The 20297-nt window shown below is 44.5% G+C and overlaps 1 protein-coding gene across 4 annotated transcripts in view; it reads left to right on the top strand.

Annotated features, from left to right (window-relative positions):
* The window catches only part of LOC121682517 (AT-rich interactive domain-containing protein 3B-like), a 60979-nt gene extending 41900 nt beyond the window's left edge, over nucleotides 1–19079 (top strand). Inside the window, exons 5-10 of one of the 4 annotated variants that reach the window (XM_042062676.1) lie at nucleotides 10837–11020; nucleotides 14472–14737; nucleotides 16019–16042; nucleotides 16396–16722; nucleotides 18301–18393; nucleotides 18705–19079. In XM_042062676.1, the coding sequence (XP_041918610.1) occupies nucleotides 10837–11020; nucleotides 14472–14737; nucleotides 16019–16042; nucleotides 16396–16722; nucleotides 18301–18393; nucleotides 18705–18874 (1064 nt within the window). In that variant the 3' untranslated portion in view covers nucleotides 18875–19079. Of the gene's footprint in view, nucleotides 1–10836; nucleotides 11021–14471; nucleotides 14738–16018; nucleotides 16043–16392; nucleotides 16723–18300; nucleotides 18394–18704 lie in introns of all 4 variants that reach the window. The other 3 variants (XM_042062675.1, XM_042062678.1, XM_042062677.1) reach the window with 3 other exon arrangements.
* The last annotated feature ends 1218 nt before the right edge of the window (nucleotides 19080–20297 follow it).

Below are 20297 nucleotides of genomic sequence, written 5' to 3'. Positions count from 1 at the left end.
AGTCCATTTCATAAGGAGCAATTAGACTTTTTGACGTTCGCTATCGCATAATTTAGGACTTGTCTACTATGTACTATGTCCACTGAGGTGTCCTGTTATTTACAATTAACGGACGAGGCGGAGGCAGAGAACTCCCAACGCGCAGCACCCGAGTTTGTAGGCTAACTAGTAAACAGCATCAGTAACGTGCATCAATCGGGAATTCGCTATATAAAGGAAGTGGGTGCTTTACTTATTGATCCGGATCAAAGAGACAATAGCTTACAAAGTGGTGTTTTTGTAACTTCAGTGTAGATTATTGTGATTCATTGCAACTTCAGCAATGTAAGGTAGGCTCTTATATTCCTTACCTTCAAAAAAAAGCTCCGTACAGCTGAAGTCCAGTCTACAGTCTGCCTCAGTGAGAAACTTTCTCTATGTTCAGTCTTCTATCCTGATTGGCTGCATTCGTGCTAACTAACAAATCAGATGGTGTAGTGGGCGGGACAATGCTCTTGACCACAGAGTAGCAAATGCAGGGAGTGAGAGACGCTTTACAGACAAAGTAGCGTGTTTCATTCTTTATCCATTTCAATATCGGCTTATCGGTGGAAAAAATGGCGGATACCGATAATTATAAAAATGCTAAATATCGGCCCTAATAATCGGCCCGGCCGATAATTGGTCGACCCCTACATTACACAAGCCTGCCGCCATACATGTGAGGTGGAGAGGTCAAGGTATGGCCTTAGGAAATAATAGCTTGGCCTGAAGTGCGGATGGATGACCCGATATATAATTGGCTCCAGGCCTCAAGTGAGTCTGGTCATGTGTGCCATCAGGGGCTTAGCTTCTGCTCCTAAGAACTCTGACCCGCTCCTGCTTCTGGTCTGTAAAAGTCTGCTAGCTGTGTGTGACTGTGTGTGTGTGTGTGTGTGTGTGCGGGGGGGGGGGGGGACCTTTAGGCTCTGAGTACAGAAATATCCTCATATCTTTTTTATGTCTGCTGTGTCAGTCGGCCCCTGTCTCAAGACTACTAGCCTTCATCTCTGGACCTGGAAATATATCCCTCTCTTGAGTAAATATATGTCACTCTCTCTCTGAATTTCATCTCTCTCTCTCTCTCTCTCTCTCTCTCTCTCTCTATCAAATAAATATATGTCTCTATCTGGATTAAATATATGTCTTTCTCTCTGAAAAAAGTATACATCTCTCTCAGGATTAAATATATGTCTCTCTTTGGACTAAATGTATGTCTCCATCTCTCTCTGGTGTAAATGATAAGCAGATGGGCAAGACTTTCATAAAGGCAGCACTAATTGCCTTCTGCATTCTGTCTATTTAAATATTATTAGTTTTCTTTCTTGTTTGGCTTTCTCAATTTTGTGAGCAGCATTCAAAGAGTATTTACATGCACATACACATACAGTAATTTCCTGTGTATTAGCCGTATTGTGTATAAACCACAGGGCAGTGTTTTATGCAAGTAAAAAAAAAAAACATATAATACCATATTAACTGCCCCCATCTATTAACCTCAACTTCATAGTTGAAGAAATTTTGCAAAAACCAATGTATAAACCTCGGTTAATAGTTGGGAAATTATGGTATTATATATATAAAATATAATAAGAGAATCATTATTGCAATCTCTCTTTTGTTCCAAGTTGGATAAAATAGGTAAGAGAGATTGCAATAATGATTCTCTCTGTCTCTTGCTCTTTGTCTGTTTCCCCCCTCTTTCTCTCTCTTTTTCTCTTGTTCTCCCTCTCTTTCTCTTTGGCTGTTGTTGGGTTATTGATCAGCTTCAATGATCTCTGAATGTGGCTGCTTAGCTGATGGCTTTATCTGTCAATCCTGCTGTCTATTGATTGGAGGAGTTGGCTATTCAGGAGGAAGTGTGGACTGGGTGGGGTGGGCATCAGCAGAGACTCTGAACAAACACTGCACCTGCTAATGGAATGGATCTGCTTAATGTGCACATGCATATAAAAAGACACACACACCAACGCATATTCACACTCTCTCTCTTACACACACACACACAGAAAAAGCACACACTGGCACCTACACAACACACACACACACACACACACACACACACACACACACACACACAATGTCACTGTTTTGTCCTTTGCTTGCCCTTTCAAATCATCAGGGATTGACCAGCACAGTGGTCACTGCGGGTGTCACCATAGCGATGTGCGGACAGGCTCAAGTTTCGTGGGGGTGTTGTGTCATGTCAAGCCTGATGAGAGCATCTCTCAGAGCTCATGATAACCCTAGACCCAGAGGATCTCCCTCTGCCTGCTCGCCTGTTCTCTCTCTCTCATAACTCTCTGTGCGTGTGTGTGTGTGTATGTGTGCCTGCCTGCCTGCCTGCTCTCTCTCACACAACTCTTGTGTGTGTCTGTGTGCCTGCCTGCCTGTTCTCTCTCGCAACTGTGTTTGTGTGTGTGTGTGTGTGTGTGTGTGCACGCACACGCGCCTGCCTGCCTGCTCTCTCTCTCTCACAACTCTTGTGTGTGTCTACAGTATCTGCCTGCCTGCCTGTTCTCTCTCACAACTTTGCCTTTAAGTGTGGGCCTAAATCTCCAATTAAAACGTACTGCGTTGCCTGAAAGACAGTTGGTGTGTTTTGATCGGACCTGATTATGGATAATGCTATGGGGCCCAGATGTGGCAGCTTTTTACACCAAGTGAAAGATACTGGGTTGGCTGGGTATGTGTGGGTGCTTACTCATTTGTGAGCATATATATATATATATATATATATATATATATATATATATATATAATCTATATATCTCTATATACTTGGTCATGCAGCAGTCCATATGTGTGTGTGTGTCGTGTGAGTGTGTGTGATCCACCCCTCCCTCTCTCCTGATGTGTTGATTAGAATGAGATTGCTGAGGGACGTTCTGGGCCCCAGGGGACCACGAGGACTTGGGTTACAGTCCAAGAGGCCAGCTCACTTTTCCACCATCCACCCTTTTCATTCCATCCTTCCTTCCTTTCTTCCCCCCTCCTCCTCTCCAATACCTCTGTTCCCTCTCTTTTTCTGCCCCCTCCCCCATCATCTCTCCAGGTGACCCATCTTTATGACCTAAGAGAGGAGTCATGTTACTCTCCTTGTCACCCACCCCCCTTTCCTCCTCTCTCTCTCCTTCTCTTTCTTTCTCTCTCTCTTTCTTTTTTGTCTTTCCCTCTGTCACTCTTTTTCTATTTCTCCACATGCATCCCCCTTTCCTGCTCCTCTTCTCTTTCTCCACATATCCTGACTTATCCAATCAAGAGCAATGAGATCAAGGGCTTGTGCTGTGGCTGCTGGACAGGGGCCAGGTGGGAATTTAGGTCTGATTTCTGACGCCGGCCCGTGCCGTGCTGCGCGCACACACACACACACACACACACACACACACACACACAGAGAGAGACAGAAGCACTTACACGTACGCACAAAACTTGTTCTTAAGGCATAATGCAATTTAGTGGCTTAGTTATTGTTATTGACTAGTTAGCGGCTCTAAAGAGGAGTTAGCCATGTGACCACCTAATTATGCTCTTAAAGTCTGCTTCTCCACTGTGTGTGTGTGTGTGTGTGTGTGTGTGTGTGTGTGTGTGTGTGTGCCTGCATACTTTACGTCTCTGTGTGTGGTATGCTTCTCGGCTTCACATGTATACATCTGTATACCTTCAACCTCCAATTGTTTGCGTCTGTGTGTACACATGTACACCCCTGTGTGTGTGTGTGTGTGTGTGTGTGTGTGTGTGTGTATATATCCTACCACTCGATGTGAATTGGCAGGTCATGTGGATCGTCCCTTCCCCCTCCCTGAGCTCTCAGTAACCTATAGATAGCAAATTCCTCAGCCAGATTGCAGCCTTACCATTTATGTCCCTGCAGATGGGCATAACAAATGCACGCTGATCGCCAAACACTCACTCACAATGCCGTCTTGACACACACACATACACACATTCATGTAAAGCAGATGACTGCTCCCCAGGCCTGATTGAAGACTACACTGTGTGTGTGTGTGCGTGTGCGTGTGCGTGCGTGCGTGTGTTATGGTCAGTCAAGCAGGTCAGTCAGCAGTTATGACAGCACCACTGTCAACTCAAAAATGTAGTGTAGAAGGCCTTTTGGAGGGTAAGGGAGGCTTAGGTAGGTGTGTGTGTGTGTGTGTTTGTTATGAAATATGTCTTGGATGGCACCCCTGTCATTTCCTTGCATTTCAAGAGTGGAATTGGGGTTGAGACATGGGAGATAGATACACACACACACACAGACACAGACGCAGTGTTTAGTTTGCCGTCACACCTCTGGCTTGCCCCTGCACTCCCTCACCTCAGATGTTTGTTTTTCTTCTGTCTGCCCTTCCTGCTTCCATTCATCCTTCAGACCCCCATAGAGATCCTGAAAGACTAACACTCACTCCCTCTCCTCCCTTTTCCCACCCCTGTTTCTCTCGACTCTCTCTCTCTTTCTACCTCTCATCTATCTCTCGCTCTCTCTCTCTTTCTCAATCACTCACTCTTCTTCACTCTCTCTTTCACTCTTCTTAACTCTCTACCTTTTACTCACTCTTCTTTACTCTCTCTCTTTCACTCTCCTTCACTCCTTCACCTCTACCGCTCATCTTTCTCTCTCTCTTCCTCCATCACTCTTTCTCTCATCGCTCTCTCTTCCTCACTCTTTTCCATGCTCTCTTTCTCTTATCTCTCACTCTCTCCCTCACATATCTCTGTATCCCTCTCTCCTCTCCTGAAGTGGGGCTGGATAAAAGCAGGATGGAGAAGCAGCATACTACGGTAACAGTTACCACGGCAATGACAACAGCATTGGCTGAAAGGGAGAGAGAGGGAAAGAATCTCACCTCCTGTTTCCTCGCCCATGAGATGGCATCAGTCACAGAAGGTCTTAATTATTTAAAGAAGGACAGAGCTTGTGAAATCAGCGATATTTAATTTGCCACGGCCTAGCATCAAGGACTGGCCCATTGATTTATTACAGAAGGCCTTTAATGTGGACAGCTGTTTGACTCTAAAAATAGGTCAAGGGTCAGATGTAATGACCTTGTTTTTATGTAGACAGAGAGAGGGGGGAGGATAGAGGGAGAGACAGAGAGAAATTTGAAGTTGATTGAACACATGGACTGATCGTCTAAATATAAAGGACAGAGGCCATTTAACAATTTCTTTCTATTGAATGTGGGTGATTAAGTTTTGAGTTTGTGAGTGGTTAGTGGTTGTGCGGATTATGTGTATAAGCAAGAGAATCTGTGTGTGTGTGTGTGTCAGTGTGAGAGAGAGAGAGATAGATGAGTGCAGCAGGCATGGTCTCTGTGGTAGATCAGTAGGGACCGCCACCAACACTGGACACTACACAGCAGCTTCCCAAGGGGAGATATGTGTCAAGATGTCTCGCTCTCCTTTAACACCACACACACACACACACACACACACACACACACACACACACACACACACACACACACACATACACACACACTTACTTTGGCATGTTTGGTTATTTTCTTTCTCTCCTTGACACACTCTCTCACACACACACACACACACACACACACACACACACACACACGCTTACAGCTCTGGCAGTTAGGCTCAGGGGGCCTCCACCACAGCACTTCCCACCCCGGTGACCCCTGACCCCGGCTGCCATTAATCACTGGGTTCCTGATGGCCTTGTCCCAAGGGGGAAATCAGCCAGGGGCAAGACATGATGGGAGAGGAGGTCTGCAGCCAATTAGAGCAGTCCATAGGGCCATGGAGGGAGCCAATCATGGACGTTACTGAGCCATTGGCTGCCAGCGGTTGTCAGCGTTGATGCCTGAATTGAGAGTGTGTGTGTGTGTGTGTGAGAGAGAGCACGTGTGTTTCAGTCATGTGACCCATGTGTTTTGTGGAACGACATATGGTAAATCTCTGTTAATGGTGTAGTGACTTTGAGGCAACTAGGACCTGTTGTTTAGAGAGAACATACTCAATCACTTTTTCTGCTGTAGAGAATAACCTGATCTGATTTGCTCATTTGATTTGTTTGATATTCGTATGATAAATATAACAATTGAAAAAGTTTCACTGGACAGATCACCCCTCAGTCAAAAACTTGACAATGCTCAGACAGGGAGTACGATAAGGGAATGTATAGGTCACCCAAAGAAATGGAGTACATCTGCACCCCTACATGCTTCCACCTAATCCCGGGGCAGACTAGCTCACTTCCTGTTTGATAAGATACCATCACAGGTGCTCCAAAGCATTCTATTGGTATTTTGGATGTTACCTATATTCATCGTTAAATAGGAACTTCCGAAAAGTAGTAAATTATGTTTATAGTGAAAAACTTCCCTGTTGTTCTTTTGTGTTTTTTCCCCAGTGTTCCTCTCTCTCTCTCTCTCTCTCTCTCTCTCTCTCTCTCTGTCTGTCTGTCTCTCTCTCTCTCTCTCTCTCTCCTGACTGTCCGTTCCCTCTGTGCCTGTGTCCACCGCCAGTGTGTCTGAGTGCCACAGCGTTGATATCAGTGGGGAGGAATGGAGGCATTAGTGTGAATTAAACCTGAGCGCCACACTGCTCTGCCAGCACAGCGATTCTGCTGTTGTGTGCATTATCTATGTGTATGTGTGTGTGTGTGTGTGTGTGTGTGTGTGTGTGTGTTCAGCTCTTTGTCCTCTCCTGTGTGTGTGTGTATGTGTGTGTGTGTATGAAAACATGGCTTCCTGCTGACCTGCACTTTAATTCAGACATCAATAACCCTTCAGTGACCTTTGGCCCCTCTGGCCGCTCTGATTGTTTGATGCAGGATTGATGTCTGCGGGTGCATTAAAACACACACTGCTGTTGCTGCGTCCGCTGCTGCCCGCACTCTGGAGTGGTGTTGGGGGATGACGGGGTCCATGCTGACACATACACACACACACACACACACACACACACACACACACACACAGTTAGAAAGAGACAGAGACAGACAAAGAAGGACAGATGATCATATTGGGCAGGGTTTACTGTGCTCACACAGCGTACTAAGGGCGATGGAAGGTCTGGCCCTGTGCTCTGGCTGTGTGTGGGACAGGAAGACTGGCCGTTTCTACCCTGTCTTTACTTTCAGGATATTGTTGTTTATATGGATCGACACATTTTATGTGAGCTCTTACATCTCATTTCAGTCTTTAATGTGCCATTCTTAAAGTTAATGCCAATATGGGTAAATGGGTCTTTATTATGTTTTACACTGTCACACTTTTTTGAGAACCTACAATTTTTTTTTACCACAATGACCTAAATAGTTTTTACACCCATAGTTGTCGGTTTGTTTTTAATTCAACCCCCCCCCCCCCCCCCCCCCCTCCAATCATCTCTCTTTTCATCACCAGTTAATCTTCCCAAACTCACCCATCCGTAAATGCCCTGACCTGTAGCCACAGCATTAGTGGCCCAGCCTGCTCACACATGGGCCCCAGGTAGATCTGCCCATGATGGCCATTACTGTATTAAGATGGCTGATTTGGGCTAATCTGGATGCCTGATCAGTGTGCTGTTGGGGTGAGGTATTGATGGGTGTTCAGCAGTTTAGAGCAAATGCTGATTAATTAGCCCCACAAAATAGCACAAAATGTGTGTCTGTGTGTGTGTGTGTGTGTGTGTGAGAGAGAGAGAGAGCATGATAAGTCTGTTTGTTTGTGTGTGTGTGTGTTTGTGTGGAATTACAGCACACAATCTGTCTAATGAGCTTCATTATAGTGGTCTTCCCTTGTGCCTCCACCACAGGGACTGTGGATTAGAGGCATGCTGATCCTCCACACCCTGCTGCTGGGCCCCAGGGATGGACACACACACACACACACACACACACACACACACACACACACACACACACACATACATACACACACACACACACACACATACACACACACACACATACATTCAAATAGTAATTGTTTAAACTCTGTGTGAATTGTTTATAAATGTGTTTAGTAAACACATCATTTGTGCACTTATTTTTAAACAACAACACACACTTTTCAGTATAGTTACTGTGTCACTGTAACAGTAACAGGTGCATGTTAGTAAAACCAAGGAAAGATCCAGAACTAATGCCATTTATAAACACATTGTATAGTGCTAAACTAGTCCTGCTCAGATAGCATAAATATTACATTTACGATTTTTACTGGAATTATCAGGCACTTGAACATCTAGTACAGTTTTTACTGCTACCCACATAATGTCACGTAGTATCCAGTGCAATTATGACACCATGTCAAAATGAACTGCCATACGTAACATGCTTACACATCAAACAGCAGTATTACTCAACATTTCAGTTTCACCCTCCGTTATCTGATTCGCTGTGCTCATTTGTCTCCTGCAGTGTCGCATGGGACTCCACCTCTCATTCAGTCGGTCAGTGTGCAAACATGCTCCGCAGATAAATCCAACTGCAGCTGCACAGCCCTGGAGAACTGGACCATCACAATCACTTGTTGGGATTCATTTACACCTCTCTGCAAAGCTAATGACCGTGGATTTTCAAGTAGCCAACATATTTGATTAATTCTGGCATTGAAATCTCTTAACTTAATGTTGCTGTATAGACTGGGATGTCCATTCTGAACACAACCAAAGCTCTACACATATTCTAATACTCTGCCGTTCTAATATCATCATTCTATCACTGGTAGTAGTACTTAACTATAGTACTACAAGTCTAATCTTGTTTTCTACCAGCAGTGTTTGGAATAACGCCGTTTAAAAGAACGGCGTTAGGTAACGACGTTATTTTTTCACTAATGGAGTAATCTAACTAATTACTTTTCCATGCACCCTGGCTCACAGCTAGTGAGGAGGTGGGTTAATAACGACGTAAGCAATTATGATTGGCTAAGGCAGAGTCATGTTTCATGATAGCCAATCAGAGCCAGTGATTGTACACACTTGCCAGCACACGTGCCACACACACACACACACACAACCGCTAAAATAGAGATTCGAGAAACAGCAGAGGTCAGGAGCAATCCGAAAAGTTGCCCTTTTCAAGGTGGAGATATAAGCACTACTTCAAATTCATCAAGGCAAGAACGTGCATGTAATGTGTACATTATGTCCAGGAGCGAAGACTTTGTCGACATCCGTTGTAAGCAACTCTAATTTAATGAAGCATCTCACACACGCATCTAAAGCTAGTGGCCAAAAACACCGATACCTCCACCACAGATGATAGCTCGCCATCCACTAGCAAAGAAGGACTCGGAGCAAAGTCCTCCAAGCAGCAAAAGCTAGATCTTTCTGCCTCACAACAAAAACCTATGACACAGGCTGAAGTCAACTAGGTCTGTTGATGTGCAATATATATTGAATTTCCCCTTGGGGATCAATACAGTATCTATCTATCTATCTATCTATCTATCTATCTATCTATCTATCTATCTATCTAATAAATATTGCTACAAACACCTGTTCTACTCATTTCACTTTCCCTGGTAACGAGTTACTCTGATCATAGAGTAATTCAGTTACTAACTCAGTTACTTTTTGGAACAAGTAGTGAGTAACTATAACTAATTACTTTTTTTAAAGTAACGTTCCCAACACTGTCTACCAGTAAATCACCACTTTTTTTGCTCAGATGCCACTCCATGTTTGCTAGCTGTTCTATGTCAGTGTGGTCTAATACATATCAGCGGGTGTAGCATAAGCAGCTGCAGCCTTATTCAATCTCTTTTTTCCTCAATGTCTCTGGGTCAAGCAGATTTGCAGTAATTAGGCTTTTCGGCTTCATTTCTGTACTGCTCACAGAGGGTGTGATTGAGATTAATTACTAGTGTAGAATAGGACAACAGCAATTGACACATAGCTACAGGCAACGGCAAGTCACAACACTGGTTATACTGTAACCACCATGTTGTTGTACTACTCAAAACCACATTGTTACACAACAAAAAACATAGCGATGCATGCACAGATAATGCCTAGAATAAACCAGAAAGATCACATAGCACTTTACTATGCTGCAGTCACATCCGTGATGCCAGTTAAGAGTCACTCAGTTGCATTTCATACTCTGAGACAAATAGGGATTAAATCATGTGCATGTCTTTCTGTCTCCCACACTCCCTGTCCCCTAATTCTCTCTCTCTCCCTCTCAATTGCGCACACACACACACACATTCTGTCTCCACACTAACACACTCCTCACATACATATCAACATGCTCCTTGTCTCCCCCCCCCCCCCCCCCCCCCCCCCCCCCCCCCCCCACCCACACACACACACACCCACACACCAACCCCTAACCCAGTTCAATTTCACTGTTGTCTTTTTGTTGATCATGACCATGCATTTTATTCAAATCAAATAGAATGGTCTCCTTTTTTGTTCATCATTTCCTAGATCAATTAGAGCGCTTTGTACATCATCTGTGCTGTGACTGTTACAGGAAAAAGTCACCAGAATTTATCACCAGTTGTCTTTGCTTTGAGTTCATGTGAATTCCTACTTCCTCATTGGACATCATGTTACTAAACACGAAAGGGCATAGAAGTCGGAAGGGGTTTCTTTTCTGCATTTGTGCCTCTTTGAGTTCTTTAGATACTTGACACATATAACCCGGAACTGGTCTTGGTCTCTGTTCAGAGCAATACATTGGGTTCTTACGTTGTGCTTTCCCCTTCTTTCATATGCATGGAATACATTAGCGCATGAGGAACTGTCCTACGCCCCATGTAGGTGTGTGATACAGATGGAATATGCAGTGGAAAGTCAACCAACCGATCTCATCAGATGAGATAAGCTTGACTAACGTGTGTGTGTGTGTGTCTCCAGGGACTCCAGTCAACCGCATCCCTATCATGGCCAAGCAGGTTCTGGATCTGTACAAGCTGTACAAGCTGGTGACGGAGAAGGGCGGCCTGGTGGAGGTCATCAATAAGAAGATCTGGAGGGAGATCACCAAGGGCCTCAACCTGCCCACCTCCATCACCAGCGCCGCATTCACGCTCCGCACACAGTAAGAGACAATAGACACACGCACACACACACACACACACACACACACACACACACACACCCTCAGACCTTGTGTATGATCAAGAAAGAAATAACCAAGTTCACAACATCCCGAACTCTATCACCAGCTCTGCATTTTCGCTCTGCACACAGTAAGAGACAGCGGTGCCACTAGGGTTGTATTCCATAGTACACACTATGCGTGGCCTTAATACACCCGCGCCCCCCCCCCCCCCCCCATTTTTAAACTGCAACTCGAACCGCAACAAAATGACACCTGACCCGCTTATTCACAAAATGTGTGCTTTTAATGGATGTAAGCTTGCCTTACATGCAGTGTATCCTTATTGAGCCTATGTAAAACCTTTACATAAACAGGAACAGAAAGCCCTTCTTAATGACGTCAGCCTACCCATGACATCCCTTGTCAAATACCGCATTGAACACAAAGCGTGCAATATTTTTCCGTTTTCCAATTGCAGCTTTGGGCATTTGGTCAGCTAAAAAGTAGGCTGCATAGTACTTTCACGCCTAACAACAGTTATTTATTTGGTCAACTTTATAAAGCCATAAGGTCAACTTTATAAAGTCAAAGGCTATATTTATCTTAAGTTTAGTTTTAGTTTAACCATTGTGTATGACGTTAAACAGGGTGTGTGTTCAAGAGTTGGAAAGTTATCAGGGGTGTTACAGTGGCACACTATATATGAAAGATCTTAAACTGGTTCTAATTGAAGCAAAAACAAAATATATGATCTTTACTAGATCGAGAAAGTGTGACCTTGATGCCTATAACATTTGTTCCCTAAATGGGACACAAATTGAGCAAGTTTCTCAATACAAATATCTGGGCATTTGGCTAGATAACGAACTATCATTTAGAACACATGTGCTTGATCTCACAAAAAAGGTAAAAAATAAATTAGGTGCACTTTACAGGATTAGGTCTTGCTTCTCTTTAGAAAGAAGAATGACCATTATTCAAGCAACTAAAATGTCAGTCCTAGACTATGGTGACATTGTTTATATGCATGCAGCCCCTTCCACTCTGAAATCACTTGATGCAGTTTACCACAGTTCACTACGTTTTATAACTGGAGATTGGTTTAAAACTCATCACTGTAAATTATACCAAAATGTAGGATGGTCTTCCCTCTATGATAGGAGGGAAAGGCACTGCCTCCTTTTTGTTTATAAGGCATTACTGGGAAAGTTACATTTTTACCTAACTTCTCTTCTGAACATAAAATCAGTCTGCCACAATACACGCTCACAGGGTTTTATATCTCTTCAAACTCCTCAAATTAAATCTGAATTTGGTAAATTGGCTTTTAATTTTTTTGCATCTAATAAATGGAACAAATTGCAAGAGTTATTGAAATTAGATTTGGTTTGTGTTACTAGACCAATTCAAGGGTATGATTGATGATATGGCTGTTGCACAATGTTCTTGCTTTGACTGATATTTAGACCTTTTGTATCATTATTATTATTTATACATTCCCCTTCTTTTCTTTCTATTTATTATTATCATTTTTATTTGATTTTTGTTATTATTATTATTATTATTATTATTATTATTATTTTTTGTCTTTCGTATCTTTTATTGTTGTTGTTTTGTTGTTTTGATTATTGTTGTTGTTTTGTAACTCAGGGCATTGCTGTGAAAGAGCTTGATGCTCAGTCAATTTCTCCCTGAATAAAAAACAGTTGATGATGATATATTACCGGAAGATTCCAAGCTCAAGCATTAATAGTAATGCTTTGTAGCCAAGGCTCAACCTTCTTAACTTCATCAACAGTACTACATTCATGCTTCACACACTAATATTCACATACATAATATGTGTGTGTGTATACAGTACACTGTACTGTTTTGATGGTACACTGTGCATACACATACTTACAGCTATGTTATACTGTAGATGTTCCTCTTCTTGTTGTAATCAATGTACACACCTCTGATTCACACAAGTATGTGGACAATTTCTCTATCTGACTGTTCACAACTCGGTGCACAATGGTTAGATTGCACATCTATCTGTATTGCTTTCTTTATCCCTTGTTCTTTCTGCTCCCAATATTTCTTCCCCTTTCTTCCTCATTTCATCTGTTCATTGCTGTGTGTGTGTGTGTGTGGAGAAAGCTGTCAATGCCATTGATTTATTGATGTGATTTGAGGGTCAGAGGGCACAATGACAGTGTTATTAGAACGGCAGGAAAGAGCGCTGTGGGCTTTCTGTCTTTTCATGTTTTTCATCTTTCTTCTTGTTTTTCATCTCTCTGTCAATCCTTCTTCCCTTGTTCACTGTCTGCCCTGATATTCTGGTCATCTGTTTCTTTTCTTTTCTCTCCTCTTCCTGTCCACCTCTTCCTTAATATCTTTTCCATCCCCCTCTCTGTCACCATCTTTATCCCCTGTCCCTTTACACCCTGTATTTATGCTCCTCCTTTCCCCTTCCTCTCCTCCTTCTTCTCTCTCTTCCTCCCTCCCTCCTTCTCTCCATCTCTTCCTCTCTTTTCTCCATCATTTGCTTACACCCTCTCATCTCCACTCATCCCCCCCACCAACCCACCCTCCACATACCGGTAGCCCTGCTTGCCCTTCCCATGGTCATTTACTTTCCGGTAATCACGGCGATGCTGGATGTATTTTTAATGTCTTGGCGAGGCCATGCCAGCTCGCCGCTCTAATGGACATGCTGGTGCTAAGCGGAGTCGAGTGGAGCGGAGCGGAACGGTGCGTGCCATCGATTGCAGCCGGCCCCTCCATTATCCACTGCGCGGTGGCCCTGATTTATGTGGGCAGGAAATGCGTTGGCCCTGATGCGGGCTCCTACTCAGGAGCTGTGCTGCCGGCAGCCTGCATGCCGGCCTGCACTGGAGCTGGAGACGGAGCAGAACTGAGACAACCAGTTGCCCTTTAGCTGATCTAATGTACTCTCTTCCCAGCTTCTATTTTCTTTAAACTCTTTTAATGCATCTAACCTTTTTATAATATATTGATTTTCTGATCTTTTATTGTTCATTTCCATTGCAATTTGACATGGCAATGGATGTGTATTTGTCTGTATAGATGACCTGGCCTTATCTTTTGGTGTTGTCTTAGGCAATGTCGATACTGGTTCTGTCGTTGTGTTTGTGAGTAACAGGTTTACCTCTTTCCTTCCCTCTCTCACCCTGTGTGTGTGTATTTGTGTGTGTATTTGTGTGTGTGTGTGTGTTTGTGTGTGTGTTTGTGTGTGTACATGTGTGCGTACTGTCTGTGACTGATATGTGTTCGTCCACATTTGTGTGTGTGCGCACTGTGTGTGTACTGTCTGTATGTGTGTGTACTGTCTGTCTGTGTGTGTGTGTACTGTCTGTCTGTGTGTGTGTGTACTGTCTGTGTGTGTGTGTGTGTGTACTGTCTGTGTGTGTGTGTGTGTGTGTTTCCCCCGTCTCTCCTCAAGATACATGAAGTACCTGTACCCATTCGAGTGTGAGCGTAAGGGCCTGAGCTCCCCCAGCGAGCTGCAGGCCGCCATCGACAGCAACCGGCGCGAGGGCCGTCGCCCCAGCTACAGCAGCAGCGTGTTCCGCTTCTCCCCCTCGCCCAGCGCTGCCCCGCACATCCTCTCCTCTCCCAAGATGCACATGGGCGCTCTGGGCGCCGGGGCCGCGGGGGCCCTCAACGGGATGCAGGCCTCCTCCAGCCCCTCCCTCAAGAAAGGAGTCGGTGAGTGGAAGTGGCTCGGGCAGCCAATTAGAGAAGAGAGGAAAGGACGGGGGCTTGGTCGTGTTTGGCCAATGAGGAGGGCGATGGGAGGGAAGCAGTTGTGTCATGCGGCAAAAACGGAGAAGGCCAGCCAGCGAAGCGAGCGCTGGGTAGGGACACGGCTGGGCGGTGCAGAGGATTGTGCGCTGCGCACATGTGTTAGGTCTGTGCGTGGGCGAAGAGCTCCCTCTGTCTGGCAACAAATAGAACTGCACTTTATTTTCTTCAGAAGCTAGGATTTCATTTCTCACCACTCCCAAACAGAACTGACATATTTACATGGATTTAAAGAAAGAACTGTAAGCCATATCAGCAGTCATATTTAGTACAGGGAAGTTAAAGGTATGTTTGCCCCTTCACAAAACCTGCCCTTGTGAAAGCTCTTTTATGAGCTGCTCAGATTTGCATAATAACTCTTGACTGGGCCATGTAGTGTTTCTATTGGGAATGTGTTTGTTGAGTTGTGTATGTAGTTAGGAGGTGGAGGGAAGGGAGATGAAAGCCTAGAGAGGTCTAGGGGGTCCAGGTGGGGGTGGCTATGGCGAACCAGGTGTGTCAAGTCACCAATCAGAGATCAGAGCTCAAGGGTCAGTCAGGGGCCAGTGACGTTCCCACGGCAACTACCCAAGGCCCCAATCACCAGAGTGTGACATCTGTTGGTTCTGTTTACAGGAATGCTGACACGGCCACTCTTATGTACATGTACTGTAGTACACAGGTCCGCACACAACCCCCAGGGGACCCTTGATATGTTGCTGTGTGTGTGTGTGTGTGTGTGTGTGTGTGTGTGGAGACCTTTCATCAAAGTATGTACTATGCTGCTTAACTATCTGTAGACTTTATGTTCATAAGGGGTTTGAATGTAAATTCCAGAAGGAAGAATTTAGAAGGAAGTATAGAATAATTCTATAAGTCCTGGTGGAATTATTTGGGATACAACTTTAATTGATGAAATACAAAGTAAATAAATGAATATAGTGATATGATTGACAAATATACTATACTTCTGTATATACAGTCAATGAGTGATGTATAACTACTTTAGAATATTTCACCTACTGTATATTCAACTGTTATAAACATTTCAACTATTATAAACATTCATTAAGTCCCTGTCACATGGTAGGTCATCAGCTGGTTGTGTCAGTACATGGTAAAACTCATGGTAAAACTCTCTCTCTGTCTCTCTTTCACTCTTTCTCTCTCTCTTTTTTTCTCTCTCTCACAAATTCAAATTCAAAGGGCTTTATTGGCATGACTATAAAGGTACAATATTGCAATATGATGTGTAACATCACAAAACAAAAATTATCAAGGAAAGAAAAAGATTTGACATGGAGTAGGTTTAATGATAAAATAAAATAGATGGAAAATAAACATACATGCATATGAGTGGAGTACACACACACTTACTCTCTCTCTCCCTCTCCCTCTCTCTCTCTCTACCTCACGCACACACACACACACACTCATGAATAATCATGAACAAAGGGGTGGGGGGAATTACTATAAATAAAAAGATATCTCTCTCTCCCTTTCTTTCTCTCTCTCTTCCTCTTTCCCCCATCTCCTCTCTCTCTTTCTCTCTCTCTATCTCTCTATCTCTCCCCCCCCAGAAGACATGGCCTCCTCCATGCTGGCGGGCCGTTCCCAGCTGGCTCTGTCCGTGGGTCAGCAGCAGGTGGCAGGCCTGGCACGGGCCACCACCCTGGAGCAGCTGCGGGAGAAGCTGGAGACGGGCGGCATGGCCGCAGGCCTGGGCGGGATGGCGGGCTTCGGCGCAGCGGCGGCGGCTGCGGCAGCCGCGGGGCTAACGGAGGGCCCAGAGAGGAAGATGGCGCGGCTAGCTGAGGAGCAACAGAGGCTGCTGCAGCAGGCCTTCCACCACAACCTGCTGGCCATGGCCTCTCAGGTCCCCATGAACCTGCGGCTGGGCAACGTCAGAGGTGACCCACTCGACCCTGCCATTCAACCCTTTCGAGCTGTTTAGTCTGTACCAGTTATGCAGATGCACTAATAAACACAAGGCTTGCGCACATATTTAAGAAACCTATTCTTAAGAAAGAATTCTCTTCCCTGCTTCAGCTAAGAGGACTGTACAACATATTTTGCTGTGCAAGCACGCGCCAAACTTTCTGTGCGTAGCATGATTCATTCACGCCCGTGTAGATTGGGTAGACTTTGAACAATCCTTACTCAGCCTGGATACATGCATGTTCACTATCAGTCTATGTGAATATAGATATAGATAAATATGACTATCAATCATATTTTTATTGACCGTTGTGCTTTGGCAACACTATCTTAACAGTCATGCTAATAAAGTAGCCATATCGAACCATATACACACTCATAAAACACCCTGTACACACACACACACACACACACACACACACACACAGACATACACACAGAGGTTAAAATGGGCCGTGAACATGACATTAAGAAATCATGTTCATTTCAAATGTTTATATCACTGACAACAGTAGTCTGGCCAGGATATTGTCATTTAAAAAGTGAAGTTGCAGCCCTCAACTGATGTTGATGTTGTGTTTTGTCATGTCATGTTGTGTTTTGGCCTGATGCGCCACCCTCCACCTATCTACTAATCACAAAGTCAGTAGTGTTTTGGCATCCGAGTTGGCAACCTCAAGTCAGGGGGGAGGGGGAGGGATACACCGCTCTACAGTAATTTGAAAGTGATTGCAGTACCATTTTTGGCCACAATCTTACATATGGTTCCTTTAACATACTGGGAATGATATCTGTTGGACTTTTCATGACCAAAGTGGCGCACACAGCCCAGTGGAGCTTTAGAGAGTTGAGAACATGATAGACAGAGCGAAGGAAGGGCTCTTTGAACACATGCTGTTTCCTGCCGTCTTATTAGCAGGGTAGAGGGACATGGAGACGGCGAAGATGGAAAAGGGGGTGGGTGTAATAATAATAGTGCTCTCCAGGCTCTCCTGCGTTCTGCTTTTGGGCTTCATGTGGTTTTTGTTAGCTTGCAGACTATGGAATTGGTCGGAAACCGATATTGGGGAACATTGAGACACACTGCACATTAGGTTAGACATATTTGTTAAACTACTGTCTGTCAGCAGTGCAGTAATGAGTGCAGTGGTGTCGTTGGGGTGGTGATGTGGAGCTCAGCAGGGTCACAGTCATATACATATATATATATATATATATATATATATATATATGGTCACAGCCTCTGGGAGGACGCTCCTGCTGGGCCTACTGGTGTCCCATTCACACTGTGGCCCTTTATTGGACCCTTTATGTTCCATCCGTTTTGGTTCTAATTGATCACTGGTTTTGGTCCACTGGGAATCATGGCAATGATTGTGCTTTAATGCAGATGAGTGTTGTGCTACCTGATTCAAGAGCACCTACGCTTTGTGTAGAGAAGACATCTAATCATCCTCTCTTCTCTCTTTTCTCTGTACTCTACTCATCTTTCCTCTGTACTCTACTCATCTTTCCTCTCCTCTCCTGCTTCTCTCTCATCCTGTCTACAGCTGAGGACAAGCAGGACCTCTCCCTCAGCATCAGCACCTCTGGAGCTTCCAGCATCAGTGTGTCTGTAGAGGTCAATGGAACTCTATACTCAGGTACGCGCAACACACACACACACACACACACACACACACACACCAGGCTTGTGCAAAATTCCAGAATTTAATTGAAACTGGCTGGCTCTTAAATTCCAATTCAATTCTTGAATTTCACTTGCATTTCAATTGAGGTAGCAAACAGGAAGCAGAATTGCAATTCAATTGTGCACAACCCTGACACACACACACACACACACACACACACACACACACACACACACGTCAAGTGAATGTCATCTGCCTGCTGTAGTGAGAGAGTGTGTGTGGTCAGATCTGCAGACTTACTCCCTCTCCCTCTGTGTTCACAGGAACACTGTTTGCCCAAAAGTCTGCTGCGCCGGCCGCATCTGTGGCCCCTACAGTGACCTCTGCTGGTCCGAGTGGGATCTACACTTTCCCCTCCAGCCACAGCCCCTCCTCCAGTGCCTCTTCCAAGGGGCCCAGCTCAGCGGAGCCCTCCTGCAGCGGCTCCCCTTAGTCTGGGGAGGCCCTTCACCCGCTGCCCAGGCTCGCTACTCGGCCTGGTATATCCAGTACATCATTTCTATATGAAAAGGAAAAAAAAAAATCAAAACTGTTGTACAACCAGTACCTCAATGCTCCTGTCGACCATGGCTGTCCACACACACATGCACAGACACAGACACATACATACAACCCCCCCCCCCCCCCCCCACACACACACACACACACACACACACACACACACATAAATACATACATATACAAGCATACATGCAGTTATTTTGTTGTGCATGTTTTTAACCTCTCTCACACACACACTCTACTCTCTGCTCTCTCTCTTTTTCAGTTCCTCACACATACATGCTGACCCCTTCCTCTTTCTCTCTGTTTCTTCTCTCTTTGTTACGGTCACACACACACACACACACACACACACACACACACAGTGTCTATGTGGAGCAAAACGCTAAACACAATCAGCTCGTTCAGCCTGAAACACGCTGACTGGTGTTCACAGCTGAACTTGAAGATTTTTATTTTGATTTTATTTGGATAGTTTTTTTGTTGTTGTTTTTTCAGTGTTTTTTTTGTGTTTGTTGTTGTTGTTGTTGCCATTTGTTGTGTTTCCGACATGTGTTTTTAAAATGACACTTTGTTGTCCTCTCCTCTCCTTCTCCATTTTCTGTGGTTTCCTCTTTTTACATACCTCAGATCAGACCTCTTGGAGTCACACTCTTAACTCTCTCTCTCTCTCTCTCTGCTTCACTTCTTATCCTACTTGATTTCATTGTAATCAGGAGAAGGTTGTGGTTTTATTTGATTTTATTTTGGAATCTTTTGGTTTTAACGGCTCTCTTTCTCAGCACTCACAATCCTCTCCAGCGCCAGAAGGGGGGTAAGGGGGGGGGGGGGGTGGTAAGGGCGCTGTTGGTTGGGGTTGCAACCCTCCATCCCCCCACCCCCTACCATCTTTCCATAAGTCCTCACCTGTGCCCACCCCCACCCCCTTCAAAAAATACCTCACTATACCTCAGTGTAAGCTTTCCCAGCATGCAATGGGAGGCTGCCTGAACAATGTTACAAGTTGCTTGAAAGAAGGGGACATAGCTAATCATTGCCCCCATCTTTTTTATGAAATATATATATATATATATATATATATATATATATATAATTCAGGAAGAAAGGTAAATATTTTGTATCACTTCAGAAACACTTGAACCTCAAGGGGCTTCAATTCTCTACTGCTGCTCTTTGCTTTATGTAGAAGGAGACTTTTTTATTTAAAAAAAAGGTTCAGAAGTGGGGGGAGGAAGGTGGAGATTTGGGTTCTGGGTGTTCAAATGTTAAACCTGTGTTCCGGAACCCTTCAGGATAACAGCATCGTAACCCAACCCCTGCCACCCAGTTCAGCCCGCCTGTCGTTGACCAATGTG

Source organism: Alosa sapidissima, chromosome 14 (assembly GCF_018492685.1).
Source record: "Alosa sapidissima isolate fAloSap1 chromosome 14, fAloSap1.pri, whole genome shotgun sequence".
Lineage (NCBI taxonomy): Eukaryota > Metazoa > Chordata > Actinopteri > Clupeiformes > Clupeidae > Alosa > Alosa sapidissima.
Note: the sequence above shows the minus strand (reverse complement) of the source record. Positions and strands in the feature narration are given on the sequence as shown.